This window comes from Aphelocoma coerulescens, chromosome 3 (genome assembly GCF_041296385.1).
Source record: "Aphelocoma coerulescens isolate FSJ_1873_10779 chromosome 3, UR_Acoe_1.0, whole genome shotgun sequence".
Classification (NCBI taxonomy): domain Eukaryota; kingdom Metazoa; phylum Chordata; class Aves; order Passeriformes; family Corvidae; genus Aphelocoma; species Aphelocoma coerulescens.
Window position 1 is genome coordinate 123,306,129 of NC_091016.1, and position 23,622 is coordinate 123,329,750.

At 44.1% G+C, this 23,622-nt stretch overlaps 1 protein-coding gene across 1 annotated transcript in view; it reads right to left on the reverse strand.

The window, feature by feature from the left end:
* Window positions 1-23,622, reverse strand: part of MSRA (methionine sulfoxide reductase A) — a 235,821-nt gene that overhangs the window by 116,486 nt on the left and 95,713 nt on the right. The window contains exon 3 of the mRNA XM_069011850.1: window positions 10,710-10,829. Coding sequence (XP_068867951.1) covers window positions 10,710-10,829 — 120 coding nt within the window. The remainder of the gene's footprint in view (window positions 1-10,709; window positions 10,830-23,622) is intronic.

A 23,622-nucleotide genomic window follows, 5' to 3' on the forward strand; every position in this document is an offset into this window, starting at 1 on the left:
TCTCAAAATAAGAGACAATTCTATTGAAAGCCTCCTAACTCCAGGTTTAGAGGGAATGTTCAGGAAGCACATTCCCTACATGTCCTGGTAAAGCCAGGCCACTGCTGAGACACAAATGTGAGATTATAAAATTATAAAATCATAAAATCATCAGGGCTGGATCACCAAGTTCAACCATTCCCCAGCACTGCCAAGGCCACCACTGATCCACGTTCCCCAAGTGCCACATCCACACGGCTTTGAAATCCCTCCAGGGATGGGGAATCCAGCACTGCCCTGGGAAGCCTATTCCAATGTCTGACCACCCCTTCCATGAAGAATTTTTCCCAATATTCATCCTGAACCTCCCCTGGCACAGCTTGAGGCCATTTCTTCTCATCCTGTCCCTGTTCCCTGGGAGCAGAGCCCAACCCCCCTGGCTGCCCCTCCTGTCAGGGACTTGTGCAGAGCCAGGAGATCCCCCCTGAGCCTCCTTTTCTCCAGGCTGAGCCCCTTTCCCAGCTCCCTCAGCCACTCCTGGGGCTCCAGCCCCTTCCCCAGCTCAGCTCCCTTCCCTGGACACCAGGAGCCAGGTGGGAAGGTTTTTTTCTTCTACTGCCTGGGGCAATCTGGGCAGGGAGAAGAAGAGACAGAAAGGAAAGGTCTTGGAATTCATTCCCAGGGTTAACATCTGGGCTGGTGCACCTTGCAGCAGCTTCATGCCAGGTACACCGTGGGAAGCCAAATCTCTGCTTCTCCCTGTGCAAGAATCTCATCTTGTTTGCTTCTATTTCCACATTTTGGATTATTTGGATTATTTGGATATGGATTCCATTTTCTCCTTTGGATTATGCACTTCTGCACATTCAGAAGAAGAAGGTCCCCTCTCCACCCAAAAACTGACCTACTTAATGCAAACTGGATCCTCCTTTCTTTGTGCTTTCCAGCCTAAATTCAGCTCAGACTGAAGACCAGATCCCAGCCTATACTTTTCCATTTAATTTTAGCTTCACCTAAAGACTTCTGACCAGCTCACAAAGGCAGCTGGGACACGAGGGAAGAGCTCATTACACATTGCTCCTGTCTTTGAACACCTTTGAACACCTGCAGAAGGGCTGAGCTGGCCCTGAACACAGAGCAACAAGGCAGGAGAGAAAATGAAACCATTTGCTAAAACAAAATAAATGAAGCGGTGAAGAATAATGGTCCCATCTGCACCTACCACTGGTTCAGGGTCAGTTCTGCTGGAGCCAAAAATTCAAAGGAGAAGGATGGAATAGAAACCTGACCACCTCCCTCACCATACCCATTCAGAAAACAGTAATAGCAATAATTTCAATATTTAGCACTCTTGCAATGTTTTTTACCTTCAAACATTGCAGAAACAGGGCAGGATCAGTGAGAGTAGAACTTCTTTTTCCAAGGCTTGTTTGCTCCTTGGTAGCCACATTTTTATCTTATCATCATATTAACAGGCTGAGAGAAATTTCTTCCTGATGTAAAGCCATTAACATCGGCAGAATTATGTCTAGGATCAGTTTGACCCAATTTATTACTTTTTTAGCAGATGATAAGAGTGCTATAATGGTGTTCCATTTGACTTGGAACAAAGAATTTTCACAGCATTCAGCACAGGGAATGGCATGATTAAACCCTGGGTCCTTTTCAAAAAAATCTAAAGCATTACAACAACAACAACAAAAAAAAAAAGAAGTGAGGGGAAAAAAAGGGAAAAAAAGTAAGCAAACAATGTGTAATATCCCAGTCGATGATAATTCAAACTTTCGGTTTAGCCATGGTACCTGTCACCTCTCAGGATGAAGAAAGCAAATTTTGGCCAGAATAAATCAGGATCTCCTTAATCCCAAGTCATGGATCACCTTTGTGCTTTCTACAACTCCCTGACAGGAGGGTGCAGGGAGGTGGTGTCAGACTCTTCTCCCAGATCACAAATCACTGCATGAGACAAAACGGCCTCAAGCTGCCTCAGGAGAGCTTTAGGTTGGATATTAGGAACAATTTCTTCATGGAAAGGGTTGTCACACACTGGCTCAGGCTGCCCACAGCAGGGGTGGAGTGAGCACCCCTGGAAGTGTCCAAACAACGTGTGGATGTGGCACCTGGGGACATGGTTTGGGGGTGACCATGGTGGTGCTTGGGGATGGTTGGACTCGATGACCTCAGAGGTTTTTGCAAACTTTCCAGCTTTCCCAACTTTACTGATTCCATGAATGGAGGCCATGAAGTACCAGCAACAGGGATGCAGCTTGACTTTTCCTGGCTGACAAGATCCCTGAGGAGAAGAACCATCCTCATCCATGCCATGCTCCAGTTAAACCCCAGTAACAACCTGGGAACTCAAGGACAGCAGAATTAAAGCTGCTTTCCACTCCCTTCCTCTCTACTCCAGCCCAGACAGTGACATCTCTGTACACACTGAGATCATGGCTTTTCATATTAATTAAAATTCTCCTAAGCTTTGATTTCTCCAACTGTCTGCACAATCTGTTGTCTTTTCTCTTAGTCTAACACAACACTTTGGGAGTAAAGGAACTTCTTTTATTCTCTGCTTTCCTCACCAAAGTCCCAGTCCACACCAAGTCCAGCATTCAGAACACTAAACCCACTTTTTTAGCATTTTTGTTCTGCTGCTGCACTCTTTTAGCAGAAAGCACAGCTTTCCTAGACTTTATGGAAATGTGACATTAGGAAAGAATCACTCGAAGGCATTTCAGCTACAATTAACATTCTTTGCTCCTCAGAAAGAAAATATAAACAGTTTCTAATTCAATTGCTTGACTGAGGAAACACTGGATTAAACCAAGAGGGGAAGGAGCAGACAAAAAACTCCAGTTGGACAAATGCTGGGATTGGGGTTTGTTTTCCCAGGAACATTTGATGTGTGTGGATGCACTGTGGGCACGTGTGGGAACACAGACACTGCCACGATGCTTTTCTGGGCTCAGGAACAGGAACAGAAATGTCTCCAGGCAGAGAAACCTCATGATTCCTTCTTGATTCTTCCCAGCCAGAGCATTCCCAGGATCCATAGGTTTAAAAGGGATGGCTGGGAATGTCAATACAGACAACACGCCTCAGAAGGATTGAAAACAAGAGCAGTGCAGAGCAAGGAGGGCACTGAGCTACTCAGTGCAAAATATTTCCTGCTGAGTACAAGTCTAGGAGCAGTCCTGGCTATGTAGAATCATAGAATTAGAATGATTTGGGTTGGAAGGGACCATTAAAGTCCCACCTTCCTACCATGGGTAGGGACATTTTTCACCATCCCAGGTTGCTCCAAACCCCATCCAACCTGGCCTTAGACACTGCCAGGGATGGGGCAGCCACAGCCTCTCTGGGAATTCCATCTCAGCCTCTCACCACTCTCACAGGGAAGAATTTCTTCCCAATATCCCCTTTAAAGCTACTCTCTGTCAGTATAAATCCATTCCCCCTCGTCCTGTCCCGCCAGGGACAGGATGTAAAATGTAAAAATTCCCTCTCTATCTTTCTTGTAGGCTCCCTTCAGGTAATTCTATGCATTCCTTCTGTTCTTAACAAAGAAGCTGCTTTAGAAGCCAACCAGGACAATCCTTTTGCTGATTTTTGAGAGCTCCAAGCGGGCTCTATCCAAGGCAGGCGGCTTCTCCTCCTTTGGAATTACAGGTTTAAGGTCAGACACCTCGGACTGGTCACTTTGTCCACATCTCCAGGCTGAAGTGACCTCATCCATGTGGAAATCAGGTTTGCTCTGAGTACTGCAGGAACCAGATCACCTTAAGGTCCCCCCCTAATTACAGGAACACAGTTTGGTAGACTCAGTAATTGGCTTTGTTTTTTTCTTTACAAGTGTCTCCAGAGCAAAACCAAAAAGTACAGAAAGTGCAAAAACTAAAAAAAGGCAAGAAAATCCTGCTGGCCACCACCACAACAGTGAGCTTTTTGATAACGTCATTTTCACAAACACACCAAACTCTTTTAGTGCCTGTGGCCACAGTTCACGTCACCATTTTAATCCTGAGGAGATGGATGAATAACAGCAATAACAGCAACTGTTTGAACTATTGGGTAAGAAAAAACACCTCCTGACAGTAGCATTGTGTACAAGTGATATTTTCAGTCCTCCTATGGCAGATCTGTCATCTTTTTTCCCCACTACCTCATTTTTTCACCGTTTCCCAGCTCACCTGTTGCTCTGAGCCCTACTGATGGTACAAAGGTACAGCACATCACTATGGAATACTCATGAATAAGGGAAGAATATCAGTAAAGCAAATTTTTCCTTACTCCTCAGAATAAATACTTAATTCCCAGACATGTTGATTTATAGCTGCCATGAATTAACCTTTAGCAAAATATCCTTTAACAAGTTCTCTTTGAAACTTCCTGCACAGGTTCAGCACCAGAGTTAATGAACCCCCAATTTCCCCTCCTATTTGTGAATGCCAGGAATAAAATCGTATTAAAGAGGTGGATAAACAAATTAATATGGAAAAGGTCATCAGTGATGATTAAAGACTAAATCATTAATACCTGGAAGCTGGGAGGTAAATGAAGACAGAACTTGGTTTGGGTGGGAAGGGACCTTAAAGCTGATCCAGTTCCAAGCCCTGCCATGGGCTGGATGCCACTCCCTAGACCAGGTTGTTCCAAGCCCCATCCAGCCCAAGTCATGCCAAATTTTGCTGGAGTGGATTCTTAGATCAGCAGCATCCTTGGAGTGGACCAGCACAGCAGATACATTCCAAAGAGTCCAACATCCTGCCTTTCTTTTACTCCTTCTCTGAGACTGTATATCCCAGAAATTGCCAGGAAGGCAGCTTAAATCAAAAGGGGATTTGGTTCCTGAGTGAAGGGCAAAATAAACCTTTGAGTGACCCAGTTATCCCAGCAATGGCCAAAGTATTCCATTAAACATCCTGAGGTCAGGGAAAGAGTGATCCACCCTCCTTCCTGCCCCCGTTGTAGGAGCAGCCAGCTCCCAGACAGGAAGACACAGTTTTTGGAAAGGATTTTGATATAAATGAGCAAAAACCAGCAGGAGCCTCAGGTATCTTTCTTCAGAAGTATCTTGGCTTGTGGGTTATCCCTGGGGCTCTGCAGGCAAAGATCTCTGCCATGTGTTAAACAGAATTAACTGAGTCCTACAAACCAATTAAGAGGGGGTTTGCACCCTATTATTGTGGGGAAGTAGCCCATGGATGGAAATGGTGGAATTTCTATTGCTCTGGGTATTCAAATTAAAATTGGATGAGTCTTTTCCATTGCTTACACCCAGGGCTTCCAGCTTGAGAGATACAAAGGGATGGAGTCAACCCTGCAACAGGTTTTGATGTTTCACCCAGAAGTTTGCAGGTGCTATCCTACACCTTCTCTAATTCCAGCTTCACAATCTGCCCTTTTTTTAGTGCACCAAAGCTTCTGAAAGGATTTTGTCTCCCTGAAAGGAATTCACCTACAATGGATGTGCTCAAGTCTTAGCCTACAACAAATCCATGAGGAAATCCAAGAACTCCCCTGAGCTCTGGCTTTTCCCAAATCCTTCTCAAGACATCCTTTAGACTGTTGCTGCTGCAGTGCGCTACAGCCATGAGGATCCAAAGATTTTGCCTTTCCTTTCACTGGATCGAGTTCTTGTCTTCCTCATGGACCAAATTCTCCTCACCTGGAGGAAGCTCAGGGGAGAATGTGAGTGTCTGCAAAGGTAAGACAAAGCACAACTTCACTGTCACAATTTACTTATTAAAAACTGGACTACAAGAGTCTTGGGCACAGCTGAGCAAATAGAATTGAGTTAAACTCTTGTGGTTTGATAATTTCAGTATTCATCCAACACCTAGAAACTGTGCAGGTCACTTGCAGAATTATTCAAAATCTTAATCACCTTGGTGAGGCAGGACTCAATTTCCAAACTTTTCTATGCCAGCACAGGAAGATGTTCCATAAAACAAGCGAGTCAGAGGAGGTGATGTTTGCACAGAGTAATTGCTGTGCTCTCCCAGTTTCAGGAAAAATACATGATCAGATATATCCACACTGACACCAGAGCATTTCAGTCCTGTGCCTGAACGGAAGGAAGATTTCACCTGGGAGAATGAGCAGCAGCAGCAGCAAAAGAACAGGAGCACAACCACGATAAACAAGAAATGCAAGGAAAATACAAACATGTTCTATCAACTGCTTCCATTCCAGAGCTGTGGTCTCCCAAGAGCTGTAGCTTCACCCTGGTTTCATAGACAGTGGTTTGGGTTGGAAGAGACCTTAAAATTATCCCTTTCCACCTCCTCTGCCATGAAGACTATCCCAGGTTGCTTCAAGTCCTGTCCAACCTGGCCTTGGACACTGCCAGGGATCCAGGGCCAGCCACAGCTTCTCTGGGCACCCTGGGCCAGGGCCTCCCCACCCTCACAGGGAAGGATTTCTTCCCAATATCTACCACCTGTAGTAACCACTAATTCTGGGAGCACAGTTTGAGCACAGATGGAGTAACTGCCTTTGTAGCTTATTTTTTTCTTTACGAGGTCTCCACAGCCAAACCAAAAAGAACAAAAAGTCAGAATCCTCCACTGGCCACAACAACAGCACTGAGCTTTTTTATAACACCATATTCACAAATACAACATCTTTGGATGCTTAAAAAGAAGCAGCTCCGTGCTCTATCTTCTGTCTTCAGGCCCAGTGACATGGGGAACATCACAGCCCAATCCTGCACCAAGTGTCCTGTGAAAATGAAGCTCCTTTGGGAGCTTCCTGTAGGCTCCAGGTCAGAAGATTTTGTCTTTGACTTGCTCTGTAATGGCTCTTTCAACCTCTGGGGCTCCCACATTTTCATCTTATAGACATATCTTTAATAAAAGCAGGAGACGGGAAAGATGGAAACAACACATCTCAGTGGAATACAATCCAAATAAAGTTGTTAATAATGAATAATATATTTGGTATTTATACTGCTGCTACAACCCAAGCCTGCGATTGTGGGCAGTGCTGAGATAAATAGATGAAAGGAGCAGAGGACAGCAGTGAGGCTATTAGGATTTTAAATTTGCCATGAGGCACAATCAGGTATCTAAATAATAAATATCACTTTGGTTTCTTACAGCCTGAACCAGACAAGACATTAACCCTGAAAAGTCAAATTCTGAGATGGAAAAGTGAACTCAAACTTGATTAGAGATGGAGCAGAGCTCCCTCAGCAGAGCTGCTGCCATCGCTTGAGGACAAGGAGCTTTTTGCTTTTCATGCAACGGCAAATTTATTTACCATTTATTTACCATAAGAAATAAACATTTATCCTGCCTTTCATTTTTAAATGATGAATCTACAGACTCCATTTCTGCACCCTGGATTTTAAGGTGTAATAAGGTTTTCTTGGTCAACTTCTCTGTTGAAAAAGAACATGACAGTCGTGTCAGCATTGAAAATTTGGAGGTAGAGCTGCAGAGGAGCAGGTAAGTGAAATTCAGTGCATCTGTTTGGTTCTCGTTGCCAAGGTTTTATCATTGCAGCAGCATCTGCCATCACCTTTCCAAATGATTTTTTGAAGTGAAATTGCTACATTCATTTTAGTTCATGACTTAGCAATTGCATGGAGGACAAATTACAGTTTCTAGGGTCATATCAAGGTTTTGTCTGCACATCCAGGAGGATCCTAGGACAATGCTCTCATGATTGCAGACACATCTTATCCCAATTGTTCCAGTTAACAAAAATTACAGATTTTCTACAAAATCCTTGTCTTCAACTGCTACAAAAAACACACAAAACACTAATTCCCACAGTTCATGACATTAACTTTGATTGATGCAATATTTTGCACTTTGGCTGACCTTTCCTTCCTTCCTCACAGGTGAACTGGGGGAAAAAAAAGGGGAGAGGTGGAGCAATTGGCCAATCCTATCAAGGCACAGATCAAGGGCATGGTGAACACTGAGACTCTTCACAGTCATTAAAATTCCTATATCCTGTTCTTATAAGGAGAAAAAAAAAAGACCAGACAAAGGCACAACAGGAATCTATTCTCTTGACAGTGATTTAATAACAAAAGAAAACGTTCTGAGCCACTCTCATTACTGCTTGGATACTTTAATCTTGTGGACTTAGTTCCTGTTCATGGAAACCTTCAGATCCCTTTACAAGGGAAGGGAATATTTGTAGTTTAATTATACATTTAAACACTTTGGAGAACCAGAGCCACTTTGGGAGAGTGTTGTGGTGTCCAGCTGAAGGGTTGTACAAGGAATACAAGGCCACATCTGAACATCAGAGGAGTCACCAAATTCAGCCCAGGGGTGGAGCCCCTCTGCTCTGGAGCCAGGCTGGGAGAGCTGGGGGTGTTCACCTGGAGAAGAGGAGGATCCAGGGAGACCTCAGAGCTCCTTCCAGGGCATAAAGGGGCTCCAGGAGAGCTGGAGAGGGACTTGGGACAAGGGATGGAGGGACAGGACACAAGGAATGGCTTCCCACTGCCAGAGTACAGGGCTGGATGGGATATTGGGAAGGAATTCCTGGCTGTGAGGGTGGTGAGGCCCTGGCCACAGGGTGCCCAGAGAAGCTGTGGCTGCCCCTGGATCCCTGGAAGTGTCCAAGGCCAGGTTGGACAGGGCTTGGAGCAACATGGGATGGGGGGGTGGGAGTGGATGATCTTTAAGGTCCCTTCCCACCCAAAATCATTCCAAGATTCCAGGATTCCATGAACATGCTGATAGTTTGTCACAGGACATTCTTCTGTATTTTTAGGGAAGGCCAAGTCTGAGAAGCCAAGAACTTTCCTACATTACATTTTTTTCTCTATTGCCATTAACAGCTCCTGAAAAATGCCAGGCAGATTTTCTATTGTTGCCTTTAACGATCAAGAGTTTATGCATAACTACGTAAAATGAGCTCCACATCACCCAGCCAAACCCTCCCCACACCTTTCCACCCTTAAATAACAACATCCCAACCACCACCCTGCTCTGGGCTTATGGAATTAACTTAGGAAATCACCAGCTGACCACAGGACCAGGAGGTAACAGAGCAAGAAATTAATTTTCCCTTTCTCCACTCTCTTCCATCAGCTATTTAGAAGCCTTCTGGATGACCTTTGGAATCCAAGACAATTTAAGGAGAACTGGAAATCCTATATGGAAGAATCAGTCAAAAGACTAATTCTGCTGCAAGAAGCACTACTGTTCCTCAATGAAACACAGATTTGCTGCTTACGAGATGTGAAACAACTTCACAGCCAAATATTTTACATAACTCAGAGCAGAAACAAAGTCTATGTGGCACATTTTAAGATTGAATTGTTAATTATTAAGAATTGTGATTTGTGCACAAGAGAAAATGCTTCAGAAAGATGAGAATTGACAAGATTATAAATTGGTTTAACTCACTAAATCTAAGCCTGCTAACTAATATCATATAATAGCCAGACATGTTTTATTTTCCCTTACATTCCAGTCACTGACAATAAACAAAGAAAACAACTCCAAGCAAACCCAAATGACCTGCTTAGATGTGAACAGCCTGAACCACAAGCCTATAAACCACCCTGTTTTTAAGAAAATCATCGTTAGCTGCGTATTTTATATGGTAATTGTACATCCCCAGTTTATGAATAACAACAGCAGAGTTCTTCCCTTCTGATTTCAGTGCCACTTGAGCTATGCAGATTTCTAAAAGCTTATGAATATACAGAGCAACAGAATTGTTCTGAACATCTGTAAGCAAAATATGAAAAGATGTTTGGTACTGAATGAACATCCTGGGTTGTCTAATGCTGGCCAAAAATGGTGTATTTATGTATTAGGGGAACGCACTGAAAATAGCTCCAAATCCTGCACACACTCCAGAAGGCCTTTTCAGATTGTCCTCTGTATGGCTGTCACCAGAAAATGGAAAAAGAATTTTCCATTCCATTCTATTCCATTTTAATTTCCCTTCCCTTCCCTTCCCTTCCCTTCCCTTCCCTTCCCTTCCCTTCCCTTCCCTTCCCTTCCCTTCCCTTCCCTTCCCTTCCCTTCCCTTCCCTTCCCTTCCCTTCCCTTCCCTTCCCTTCCCTTCCCTTCCCTTCCCATTTTTATTTCTATTCACTTCCATTCTATTCCATTCTGTTCTGTTCCACCTTAAACCATCCCTTTTCCCACTTTTCACAATTTCCAGCAAGTTTCTGCCTTTTTGGATGCCTTGCAGCACCTCTGCACGGTGCCTCAAGTGTCCATTATTTGCTCACGTCGCTTTTCACACCCTTTCCACAAAGCCCATGTGAGAGTTTGTCACTAAAAACAAGCCCCAATGTCAGCATTTGGCATAAAAAGTGTTAACAAGAAAATAAACCAGAGGAAAACTTCCAAGTGAGTCCAGAAAAGCCAGGATTTACTCCACCAGCACCATTAGTTGGCTGCCAGGGGTTCTGTGTTTCAGATCACAGAAAGAAACTGTGCTGGGTTTTTGTACTGTGGAATCAAAAATAAATGCAAGGGTTCAGCCTGGAAATGACAAGATGCTGTGCACTAAACTGTGGGAAAAATTAACAGATTATTAATGAGGACAGAACATTTGTTCATACATTGATTCATTAATTATTAGGACATAGCAATGGGATGGGCATCCAGATCTCAGTGCAGTTTAGGATGTAAAGCCAACCCCAAATCTCCTCAGTCACTGCAGTCACTCATTCAACTCTTTGTTGTCATTCATAATTCAGGATTCCATTCCCAATCCTTAAGAACCAGGGAGGAAAGACTCACCTGAGCACACCTCTTTGTAGGTAGGATTTGGGGTATGTCCTCCTGCATAACCCACTTGAGTAGAGTAGACTCCCTTCTGTCTCCAGAACTTCCTCTCGGCTCCCCAGAAACAGCCCATACCTGAAGGGGGCACAAAATACACATTGTGAGGTCAAAATCTGCCAATACTCAATCACTCATTTGCATATTAATTGCTGCAGGACATAGTGGAAAGAACATCTATAGGCAGCACCTGCTGGTCAAGTGTTTTCCAAGTTTATTTATAGGGTAACTATAAAGAGAAATCCATTCTGCATCGGAGCACGACTCAAACACAGCTTGATTTATGCTTCTGAATATCAATTTATCACAGAGGACAAACCTTGGAAGGGTTCAAAGACCCAAACAAGGGGAATTCTCATGCACACACCAAAAAAAAAGTTCCTTACAAGGCAACTGTGCTGTTTGTGCAGCACCATTTTTACCTGAGCTGATTAGGAAGCTGTCAAAACACAATAATTTGTATTAATGGCAAACAGTTATTTAATTTTCTGCTTTCAGGCAGAGGTGGCAGCAATAATGGATTATATTTTACGTTATATAAAGGGAAAAATGCTTCCGTTTAACAATTTATGTGCAGAGATATTTGATGTTCAGACAAGATTTTTGTAGCCATTCGCCCCCACTGCCAATTATCAAACGACATCAGACTGTTCAAGGGTGTAAATTAAAAACTCTCCTGGTTAACAGAATTAAGGAACAAACACCACCAACACTGACAGTTGTCTGATGGCTTAGTTAAATAAACGTTTAAGAGACTATTTATTAGATTATTTATTCAGAGTGTCATGGAGACTCCAGTATTTTCAAGCTGGAGCAATGAATTTTCCTTTTCAATAATAACATCCTGTTATTATTCTGTTTCTAAAACAGCTGAAATAAAGGCAGTAAAAATAAACTTAATATTAAATACACTGAGAAATCAGTGATCCATGAGGAGTAACACTGCATCTGCTGGTAACACTGCAGATATGACAGGTTAAAAAGTTACAGAAATGATCCTCCAAAGTACAACCAGAAGAAAGGAGCAACCCCTCCTCCAACCTTGATGGTTCACAATGTTCTTTCTTTGAACCTTCAGAGATTAACTTCTAATTTAGGTTTTAGTGCACCAAAAAGTACAGAACTGGGATTTCTACATCTAATTCAGGTGCTTCAGCAAGATGCAGGAATTAAGAGCCAAGGGCTACTCTTGGAGATCCTGGAAAGAGGCAGGAACCTCCTGAGGACAATTGCTGAGGACAATTCCTGCAGAAGATATAAACTGATGATGAAACTGCATTTAAAGTCCCTTGATTACAGAGAGAACCAGAGCTGTTAGGCTTGGGTTCCTCAGCTAAATCAGGCTGGTGGCTCCAAGCCCCAGTGTCCAACCTGGACACTTCCAGGGATCCAGGGGCAGCCACAGCTGCTCTGGGCACCCTGGGCCAGGGCCTCACCACCCTCACAGCCAGGAATTCCTTCCCAATATCCCATCCATCCCTGCCCTCTGGCAGTGGGAAGCCATTCCCTGTGTCCTGTCCCTCCATCCCTTATCCCAAGTCTCTTTCCAGCTCTCCTGGAGCCCCTTTAGGCCCTGGAAGGGGCTCTGAGGTTTCCCTGGATCCTTCTCTTCTCCAGGTGAACTCCCCCAGCCTGGCTCCAGAGCAGAGGGGCCATTGGAACTCCCATGGAATTGGGCACACCAAGGCTAAATTAAACTGCTTCCAAGGGGGATTTAACTTGTTTTGGGGATTCTTTCTTAGATCCCCAGTCTGGATCTGCAAGAGACTCATGGAAAATAAACTTCTGCCCAACCCTAGTACTTCAGTTTGAGCTCCAGCTGTTTAAAATCCCAGCTGTGCCCACAGCTGAGGCTGAGGCTCTCACAAGAAGGACTCTGGAGCCAATTTATCAAACAAGCACTGGCTGGACAAACACACTGAGGAGTGGCCAAAGAGCAACTTCATCCATGCCAAGGAATAGGACAGACCCACATTTTTTTCCCACATCACATTCCCAGACCTGAGTGTGAATGAGCAGCCGAAGATCAAGGAGACAACCCAAACTCAGGTTTTTCAGATACAGGCCCAACTTCTAATACAAACTAGAAATGCTCATTCTTAGTGTTTTACTTCAAGGATTTTAATGCTCAATAAATCCTTAATGGTGCTGTTGAAATCCCTGATCATCAGGGCAGTGGTCACTGACCTGATCAATAACTATTATTTGGGATTCTCTCATTGATAATCCTCTCTGACCTCTCTTTCCAGGACAGTGCTGGAGTCCCCATCCCTGGAGGGATTTAAAAGCCCTGAGGATGTGGCACTTGGGGACATGGGTCAGTGGTGGCCTTGGCAGTGCGGAGGGATGGCTGGACTTGATCTTGGAGGGCTTTTCCAAAATAAACTATTCAGTGACTCTGTAGATTTGACCAGTGACCTGTGAACCCATCATGGATTCTTCCATTTTTCCCTCTTTCAGCTGATGCCTGAGCTCACTGTGCCGCCCTTTCCCGGAGAGAGAGGGATTTTATTCTCCTGGAGAACCGCTCTCATCATTTCTCAAGTGCGCTGCCACCTCACACAAACAATAAATCCTCTCATCCCCGAGAACAGATGAAATTGAAATCTTTGTCATAATAAAACAACCTGCTGGTAAAGAGACATCATTTACAACAATCCAGCACTAAATTGCTTTCCCCAGCATTAATCCATTCAGCTGATGTTTGGTATTCTGCTAAAGTGGTGCCACGTTCAACAGAGAAATTGTCATAAGGAGAGAAATATTAACAATAAAATCCCACATAATATTCCAGAATTAGACACGTGAGCTCATGGAGTGCCTGTTTTCCAGAGCACTGGCTGCCTCAAGCCATGGTTAACGTGGACAATTACTACCAAAACAGGGAAATAATTTCAGTTCAAGATTTCACATGGTCTTGAAGTACAAAAAAAAAAGTTTACTTCCCTTAATTATTACTACTTTAGTAAGGAAACGGAAGAAATAAATAATTTAAATAATAAATTTAAATAATTAAATAAAAAACTCAGAGAGGGAAACAAAATAGTGAAAAAAAAGGAGGAAAAGAACCATAAAAGCAAAATAAGCCACCCATATTATAATTTAAAACTGGAAAACATGAATGTGATTTTAAACTATTCATGAAGTGATTTGCATAATCCCCAGTACTGGGGAAGTGAGTGCAGCTTTGGAGTTACAGAGGGAGCTTCTGGAGGCATTCCTAAGAGGAAGAAAAAAAGGAAATACAGGGAAGGAAACACATTCACATTCCCAGAAAAAAAGTCTTATTTGAACATAATGGGTATTGCAGAGGAGTGTTTAAGCACTGAAGATATTTGTCACTTTTTAATTGCTAATTTGCAAAACAAAAACTATTCTTTTAGTGATGGGTTTTGACTGGCTCTTAATTGGAATTTCAAATGGTATTTTCAGATTTTTTTTTTCTGGTTTTGAAATTAGATCCCAAACAGATTCAAACAGGAATCTTGAAATGTTCAAGCATCCCTATGAAAAATATTAATCAAACACTTGGGGAATAAATTATAGAATCTATATTCCTTTCCAGCATCCACATCCATTTTCTCCAGCTATTCTCTTTATGGATCCATACTCCTATAGATCCTCTGAACAAGGCTTTTTGTCACCAAGGGCCCTGTGTTTCCATAGGCAACCCAGTAATTTGCATATTCCTAATAAATAGCATAAGCTGAAATATTCTTCTAAAATAATGAAAGCAAAGTGCTACTTTGATAAGAGAGATAAGCATCCTGGTTCTAGAGATAAAATTTTTTTAAATATTCTAAGACAAATAGAGCAGAATTGAACCCCAGATGTTTGCAAGCATGAGCAGCTTTATGGATTAGCCACATTGATCAGGTCTCCATTGGCTGCACAGGAGCTCCAGCATCCAGGGATTCATTTATTTTCCTAAATGGAGACATTCGGGATCATTTGAGATGCCTGAGGACATCCAGGACATCTGTGTGCACAAGGCTGACATAAATGACACAGAATTCGGGAGAGACACGTGAAAGGGCAGGGAAAACGCTCCTGGACATGGAAATGGAACTCATGGAATCATGGAATGATGGAATGGGTGGGAAGGGACCTTAAAGCCCATCCAGTCCCACCCCCTGCCACAGGCAGGGACACCTCCCACTAGCCCAGGTGGCTCCAAGGCCTGTCCAGCCTGGCCTTGGACACTCCAGGGATCCAGGGGCAGCCACAGCTTCTCTGGGCACCCTGGGCCAGGGCCTCCCCACCCTCACAGCCAGGAATTCCTTCCCAATATCCCATCCAGCCCTGCCCTCTGGCAGTGGGAAGCCATTCCCTGTGTTCTGTCCCTCCATCCCTTGTCCCAAGTCCCTCTCCAGCTCTCCTGGAGCCCCTTTAGGCACTCAAAGGGGCTCTGAGCTCTCCCTGGATCCTTCTCTTCTCCAGGTGAACACCCCCAGCTCTCCCAGCCTGGCTCCAGAGCAGAGGGGCTCCAGCCCTCAGAGCAGCTCCATGGCTTCCTCTGGAATCACTCCAGCAGCTCCACATCCCTCTGCTGTTGGGGAACCCAGAGCTCCAGGTGGGTCTCATCAGAGCATCCCATTTGCATATTTTAAGGTAGGAGAAACCAGTCCCTACCCCAGACACACACAGTACAAAACCCTGAGAGTCTCTGAATTAGAAGTTGAATCCAGTCTCCCAAAATACAGCAATTTGTGTCTGAAAGCTGCCTCTTTCTCCTCCACATCCATAAAAAATGACCAACCTGACAAGCTCAGTAGGACTCGGTGTTGCAGACAGGAATCCCAGGAAATATTGCTGATTCCAAAGTTATCTATCCTCATATTAACATCCACAGCTTGTAATATTGTTAATTCCTTTTTTGTGTGTACTGTGTACAGAAGCTATCACAGAGCACCAAAAAACAGATTGGAAAACTTATTTGAAAATTATTTAACATTCCAGACGTTTTCCCCCAATCCCACAAGCAACTCCACAATCTCCAAAGGAAACCTTTCCTCACCTTTGTTCTGATCCCTTCTCCAGTGCCTGCTCCTATCATATCTTTGAATGATCCTCAGTCTCCACAAAGATTCCCTGATGTAAATTCCTATTTATGATTCCATTATGCAAATGAGCACAAGCACTAAATTTGCATCAGAAGGGTATTCCTGATCCAAACTCCAGCCTCACAAGCTGCACCCATTCTGTGCTAATTAACATCCATTAACTCCGGAGCTCCGTGGAAGCTTTGGGGATTCTCAGTCTCCCATTTATTCCATTTATTTAAAGAAACTCACAGCGGGTGCATTGTGTTCTACACTGGCCAATTTTCATTTTTTATAATGTACACATATACAAGATTTTCATTTGTGGAATAATTTTAATGTCTTTTGTCCTTTATTTTTGTGGAATATCCTTCTCTAATGGCATCAGGTGCAGACACACCTGACTCCCCATCAACCTTTCCCTCCTGCCAGCTTTATTTCCAAGCCTTCCCTCTCCCTGCCTTCCCAGCAGTCCAACAGGACATCCAGAAGACTCCCTTTTTTGTCAGATTTTGAAGAATGAATGCATTATTTCCTTGGCATGCCAAGCCTCTCCTGGCCCGCCGCCTGCCATCCCTACACCCACACTCCAAGGCACTTTTCCATGCAGCAGATTAAGGAGCTGTTCCCATGCCAGCAATGCTTCGCTGCCGAAGATGAACTGCAAAGGACACGGATCCTGCTCCTCCTTCTGTTAGCAGGATTTTGGGATATATTCCACCAGCTGGGGGGGGTGTGTGGGGGGGAAATGTCAGCTTTAAATATAATAAAATGTGCTGGGAGAACAAAGAGCAGAGTCCTGGAAGCCTCTTCCCAACGCCCCGAGGAGAGGAAGGAATGGGACAGGATCTTTCCAGACAGAGGAGCCTCTCGTGCCAGGCTCTGCTCTGAATCCCAGGGAGCAGTGGCTGTGCCAGCTGCTCCGATGCCACAGGATCCAGCCACAGGCTGCTCCTATACATTGAGGCAGCAAAGGACAGCCAAGAGCACATCCCACCGGCTACCTCAGAGCTTCCTGCCCGAGCCAGCATCTCCGGGAGTTGGAGGCACAGCTGCCAGGATCCTGCTTCCCTTGGCCAGCACAGGACTTGGCCCAGATTTTGAATACGATTGATTTTGTTCCCTCTATAAAATCTGGAGAAGGAAATGCTCAGCTGCTTTGAACTGAAATGAGTTGGTTTTTTTTTGTTGTTGTTCCCTCCCCACCCCCCAGTTGGAAGGAATAAATTGAGCCTCGGCAAGTTCCATCCCTATAGAATAATGCTCATTCCATACATTTCAGCCAAATGCCAAGTGTGATTGGCATTTTCCTCCTTAAAAAACTGTGGAGAGCAGTTGGTACAGCTGATTGATTGAAGTCAGTCCAAGTACTGATATTTCTGAGCACGGAGCCAAAGGGATATTGATGCTCTGTGCTCTGAGATCGTGGAGACCATTAATTCTTAGAACTTCCCAGGCTGAAGAGGGGACCTTGGCTTCACCGTGGAAGGTCAGGATGAGACCTTGGTGGGCACCATTGTGTTCCCTCCCCAAAAAGATGGGCAAGTAAGTGGCAAGCAAGCTGTGATGGTAACCTGCAGATCTCTGTGGAGGACTTGTTGGGGAGAGTCCAGAGGAATCCACAAAGATGCTCCAAGGGCTGGAGCCCCTCTGCTCTGGAGCCAGGCTGGGAGAGCTGGAGGTGTTCACCTGGGGAAGAGAAGGATCCAGGGAGACCTTTCCAGAGACTAAAGGAGCTCCAGGAGAGCTGGAGAGGGACTTGGGACAAGGGATGGAGGGACAGGACACAGGGAATGGCTTCCCAGTGCCAGAGGGCAGGGATGGATGGGATATTGGGAAGGAATCTTGGCTGTGAGGGTGGTGAGGCCCTGGCCCAGGGTGCCCAGAGCAGCTGTGGCTGTCCCTGGATCCCTGGAAGTGTCCAAGGCCAGGCTGGGTAGGGCTTGGAGCAACCTGGGCTAGTGGAAGGTGTCCCTGCCCATGGTACAGGGTGGGACTGGATGAGTTCTAAGGTCCCTTCCCACCCAAACCATTCTGTGAGCCCATGATCTCCCTGTTTGGATAACCAGATAAAAATGTCCTGGGAACCCAGGAGAACATCCAGCATATAGAGTCTACACACAGTGGATATTCACCTGGCTGCAATAATTTTTCTTGTCTTTATGTAACTCTATAGCACCAGATTCCCAAAAGATTAACTTTTGTTCTCTACAGGCAAATACTCCAGTCAGTCCCCTCGGCTCCAGCGTGATTGTGAAAACAAATCCAGGAGCAAACTGGATCTCAAATCCCTTGGGAAGTGAGCGGATGCAGCATTGTTGAACACTTTGATACTGTCTGTGCACTTACACAACTCTTAATAAGGACTTGAAAGTCTAAAATGATCAAAGCCATGTCCTCAAGATAAAAATGCAGTATGAAACTACCCTAGAGCCTTTGTTCTGATTTTTTTCAAGTTCTTGTTGAGGATCTGGAAAGAATTCCAGAGTCAGATTGAAATGCACTCTCATCTTTTGCACAGCACTGCGACACGTAGGGTGCTTTGGCAGCCATCTGGATCCATACAGGATTAATGTTATCAATCAGGATTTAATATAAATTTGTACCATTGATACCCTCAGGGGTTTAACATCCAGCAGCTCCAGAACATCTGGGCAATCACAGAATATTTGAGATCACTGGGAAACAATCAGCTAAGAAATGGTTGGGAGGAATAGGGGAAAAAAGCAGTGAAACAGAGAACAAGTTGAGCTGAAAGAAATAAAACTGCTGATGACAGATGGCATTAAGAGGATGATCTTCCTCGATGAGCGTTGGCTCTAATGCTCCAACAGGGTTGATAAATATGTTGAACAGCTTGCCTGGGGCAAGTCAAACAAAGCCCTGGGCAAGAAATTTAAAATGCAGTTTGCCTAACAGAGCAACTAAAGAGGAATTTCTTGGCTCACCGTTTTGCCAAGACGTGTTCTGTTCACACTGCATGAATTCCCAGGGAAACTGTTGGGTTTGCTTCTTTTTTTTTCCATAGGAGAAGCAGAAGCCTCATGTTCATTCAAATTAACAAATGCCCAGGAAATTGGTTCCTGCCTGTGGCTGCTGACGTTGGACGCGGGCGTGGGCACGTGTTTGTGTACGGATGGATGTTTGGATAAAAGCTGCACAACAGATTATTGCAAAAGGAAAAGCAGATTATCATCAGAGGGAAGGAATATTTTACTGTCAAGAGAAAAACTGCCATGTTTTCAGCACAGGAAATGTGTCAGAAGGATGACTTTGGAAAAAAACCCTCGAAGACAACAGCACTCAAACTGGGAAAAGCAATGGGGAGAACAGAAAACGACTGCAAAATGTGTTTATCAAACCCATCCTAAAGCATGTTACAAGTTATAAATAATACAAACTCAACAGGATTCAAACAAAGCTGAAGCCAATATCCAGAATGTTAATAAGGAACAAAGCACAGTCACTCTGAACTTCCCAGGCAGAACACGACAGGTTTCGCATATTCCTGTTTCAATGCAATTTTGAGCTTAACCAGCAGAGAGCAGGGACAGACCCAAGTCAGTGAATCCCAACACTTCCCACACAGGGTGGCCTTATTCACTGCCTCCATATCCTTTCCCACCCAAAAAGCAGGAATATTTAAACCATTTTTGTCCTGAAGATCAACAGAGCTGCTGTCTGGTGACTCCATAATAAAATTCCATCATTAAAATTCTCTGTTGGAAAACTTGCCTCTAATTCCCAGAAACTGGAAGATACAGCCCAGCCAAAAATCCACTTCTGGTGACCTGAAAGGTTCTCATCACACATATGGAAAAACAGCAGAGGCCAAACTTCGTGACCTTGGAGAGTTTACCCAGAATGTCCCTGTGCCCGTGACACATCCCCACACCTGGCAGAGCCAGGAGGACAATGGTGCACCTCAACTTCCAGCCATGAGCTCCCCCTGAACCCTCCAGATGTTCACTTTGGATCTGAATAATCAGAATCTCAATAATCCACTTCTCAGGAAGAGAAGCAGAACTTGTGAGAGTGAAGAAAGCCAAGAACCTCTGCAGCTCTTCCCTCTCTTTTTCCATAGTCTTGGGATACAGACTTTGTTTCTAATCAAGCCTCACTTAAATTATAATATATTAAATATTACTTTAAATACTCCACAACTGAGGTATGAGTGGTCCCAAAGCAAAACAAAGAATCAGTTCTGGAAAAATACCAAAGGATCCTGACTAAAGGTCTTTGTTAAAAATCTCCTTTTCATGCCTTGCCTGTGAATGTTTCAAAGGTAGGACTTGAATATTTGAGAGGTCTTTTCCACCCTTAATGGTTCTCTGATTCTGTGTCTATGGAGTAAGAGAAACACCACTTGATAAAACTCTGTATTTTCTAATTTTTTCCTTTCCATGTTTTGCTTCATTTGTGTTCTTCAGTAAAACTTGGGATGAGTCAAGTGAATGGCCACAGACCAAGGCTGCCAGAGCTCCAGGAGTTTTTGGACAATGCTCTCAGGGGTGCACAGGGTGGGGTTTTTGGGGTGTCTGTGCAGGGCCAGGAGCTGGACTGGATGATCCTGGTGGGTCCCTTCCAACTCAGGACATTCTGTGATTCTCTGAAGATCAGGCATGAGAGAACAGCAATCAAAAATGTCTAACAATAAATAGAGAATTCATCCAAAAAACAGTTCAGTGTCTTAGTCCTGAAGATTTCCATCCTGAAAAATGTATTTGGTCTCTGATCATGGAGACACCACAGAATCCCAGAATGGGTTGGGTTGGAAGGGACCTTAAAGCTGATTTCATTCCACCCCCATTCCACTAGACCAGGTCGAGGTCCAGTCTAGTCCATAGATTAGATCGAGTTTCATTCATGAAAATGAACTAAAATCTGTCTACTTGGCTTTGTATAAATAATCCATCCTGTTATATTCAGACAGGTGGAGCACTGGGAAAAACAAGATGAGCGGGAGGCTTTGGGAGCTCAAGACTGAACTCAGACTGCAAGATTTTCTCTCTGAAGCTGATTTCCATCATTAGAGGTGTTTCTATTTTCAAACCCACAGCACATTAAACCTTTGCCACAGATTTGAATTCCACTGTGCTGGGTTCTGGGTACAAACGCAGAACAAAAGAGCAACATCCCCAAAAGTTGCGTTTTTCTATTTACAGGGTCATTCATACTCCTACATTCCATAAACATCAAAGAGAACTGTCCCAAACTGTAAATTTCAGGAAGGGGAAACCAACAAACACCTGTTTCCTTTCATGTTTGGGGATTTGAGAACGCAGCTGATTGAATGCTCATGGCTGGGATCAACAGGCAGCATTTTCCACGAACAACTGACTGACATCCAAAGCAATATTGCACCACAAATGGATCTGACCTGCAGGGAAAAAGGACTATTCACAAAGCGGGAACAATCGGTCCTTAAGTGAAAAATGTTGGGATTAAAATTGCATTTTGTCTCATTTTGTCTAATCTCATCTAATCTTGTGCAATAAAATTTATTGTCTAATCCATTGAAGAGTCATCTTGGGGAGTCCTGTAGGCACCTGATGTTTCTTGGCCACAAATATAATGCCTGAATTGTCCCAAGGAAAAAGAAAAAAAAGTGAAATTTTATGGTCAAAAATCTGATTGCTTGAACTATTTGTTTACTCCTTCTAATTTCTCTTACCAAATAAATTATTTGACCAATGAAAATGTGATGAATAAAAGCATCAAAAGCTCTTAGCACAGCCCTGAATTGTCAAAAAAAAGGAATCAAAACTTATCATAGAATGGTTTGGGTGGGAAGAGACCTTAAAGCTCATCCCATTCCACCCCCTGCCATGACCTTCCACTAGCCCTGGTTGCTCCAAGCCCCATCCAGCCTGGCCTTGGACACTTCCAGGGATCCAGGGCAGCCACAGATGCTCAGGGCAACCTGTGCCAGGGCCTCACCACCCTCACAGGGAAGGATTCCTTCCCAATATTCCAATTTAAACCTGTTCTCTGTCAGTTTGGAGTCATTCCCCCTTGTCCTGAACTCCCAGCCTTATTCCACAGTCCCTCTCCAACTCTCCTGCAGGTTCCCTTCAGGTACTGGGAGGGGCAAGTAGGTCACCCCAAAGCGTCTCTTTTCCTGGCTGAACAATCCCAATTCCCTCAGCCTTTCCCACAGCAGAGCTGCTCCATCCCTCTGATCATCCTGGTGCCTCCACTGGACTTGTTCCAGCAGCTCCAGGTCCTTCCTGTGCTGGGCCCCAGTGCTGGAGGCAGCTCTGCAGGTGGGGTCTCACCTGAGCAGGGCAGAGGGGCAGAATCCCCCTTTCCCCTGCTGCCCACTGAGGGTTTCTGGGCTGGGTCATGTCCAGCTCTCACCCTCCAGCACCCCCAAGTCCTTCTGCCAGGGCTGCTCCATCTGCTCATCCCCAGCCTGGACTGATCCTGGGGGCTGCCCCAACAGAGGTGCAGCACCTTAATTTGAGTGAGCACAGCAGAAAGCCCAAGGATTTGGCCACTAAACAACAAATCATGCCTAAACCCGGCCACCATCCTCTCTTCTTTAAAGAAGAGAGCAGTTTCTTAATCCATTATGTTTCCAAAGTCTGTTAGGGATAAAAAGAACCTCTGCCACAATATGGTGAAGAGATGGAGATAGAGCTACACGGTCCTATCATCAAGCTGATTATTTGCTTCATTGCAAAGCATCACATCTTTAGTTCAGCCATTGATTTGAGGCTTTCAAATCATTTTGTGATCTTCCTTCACTCTGAGCATTCCAGTGCTTGGCAGAGATTCATTTTAGATCATCCCCGGTCATTTGCCATGCTTTAGTGCTCCACTACTCAAGTAGAACTTGATGTACACAGAAAATAAGAGATGTCATCAGGGCTGTGTAATCCGTTTCATATAAATCCATCTCTGCAATCACACCCAAGCCTTACCCTTGTCTTGTGAAAATCTCTCTAATCTCCCAAGCCACCTTGGAGAGCTTGAGATAGAGAGAAGCAAAACAAAATATATTCTACTCTTATAAAAGGAAAGAGACTCATTTTGTTACCAGCAAAATAGGAATCACTTCTAGGGCCTTGCTGCAGAAAATAATAACTTGTTTACAAGGTTTGTTTACTGCAAGGAATAAAAAATTTGCCTTTTCTTTCCTTTTTTTTCTGATGACTATTGCTGAGTTAAATGAGCTGCCATAGCCACATTCAGCAAAAGTAATCTCATATTCCTTATTATTATATTCATAGCCTTAGACTTCAGACAACAATAGAAAGCTGTAGGCACCCTGACAATTATTTAAACCTACAATCTATAATTGCTCAGGAGCAAAAAAATAATTGCATTCAAATAACAAGCAATTCAACAAGTAGCCCTTCCATCCTCCTTTCCCCTTAACCCTTTTCCAAACCAATAAATGCCTTCCAAGTGCACCTAGATCATTCAAATGGATCTATTTTGAACCATAGCTGTCCTTAATGGAAATATGGAAGTTCCAAGAGTTATCTTCTCATCTGTTGCGAGCCAATGAAATAATGGTGAGTTCTCACTTGAGAAAGAGAATAACTCTTCCTACCCATCTCCAAAAAAAAAAAAAAAAGATAATTACTCAAAAAAAAAATACCAGAGTAGATTGTTAGAGAAAAACTAATTTATATCCAGAGGGGCAGACAGAGGCCAAATATTAATGTGGTTAGTCATTTACCCACCGTGCAGCACACTCATTCCCAAAAAGCATGGATTGGCAGTGTTGGAAATGAAGGAACTATAAAAAATGCTGCGGCAAAGTGGCACCAACGACTCGGCAAAGGAATTGCCATCACTCACAGCAAAGTCCATGACCT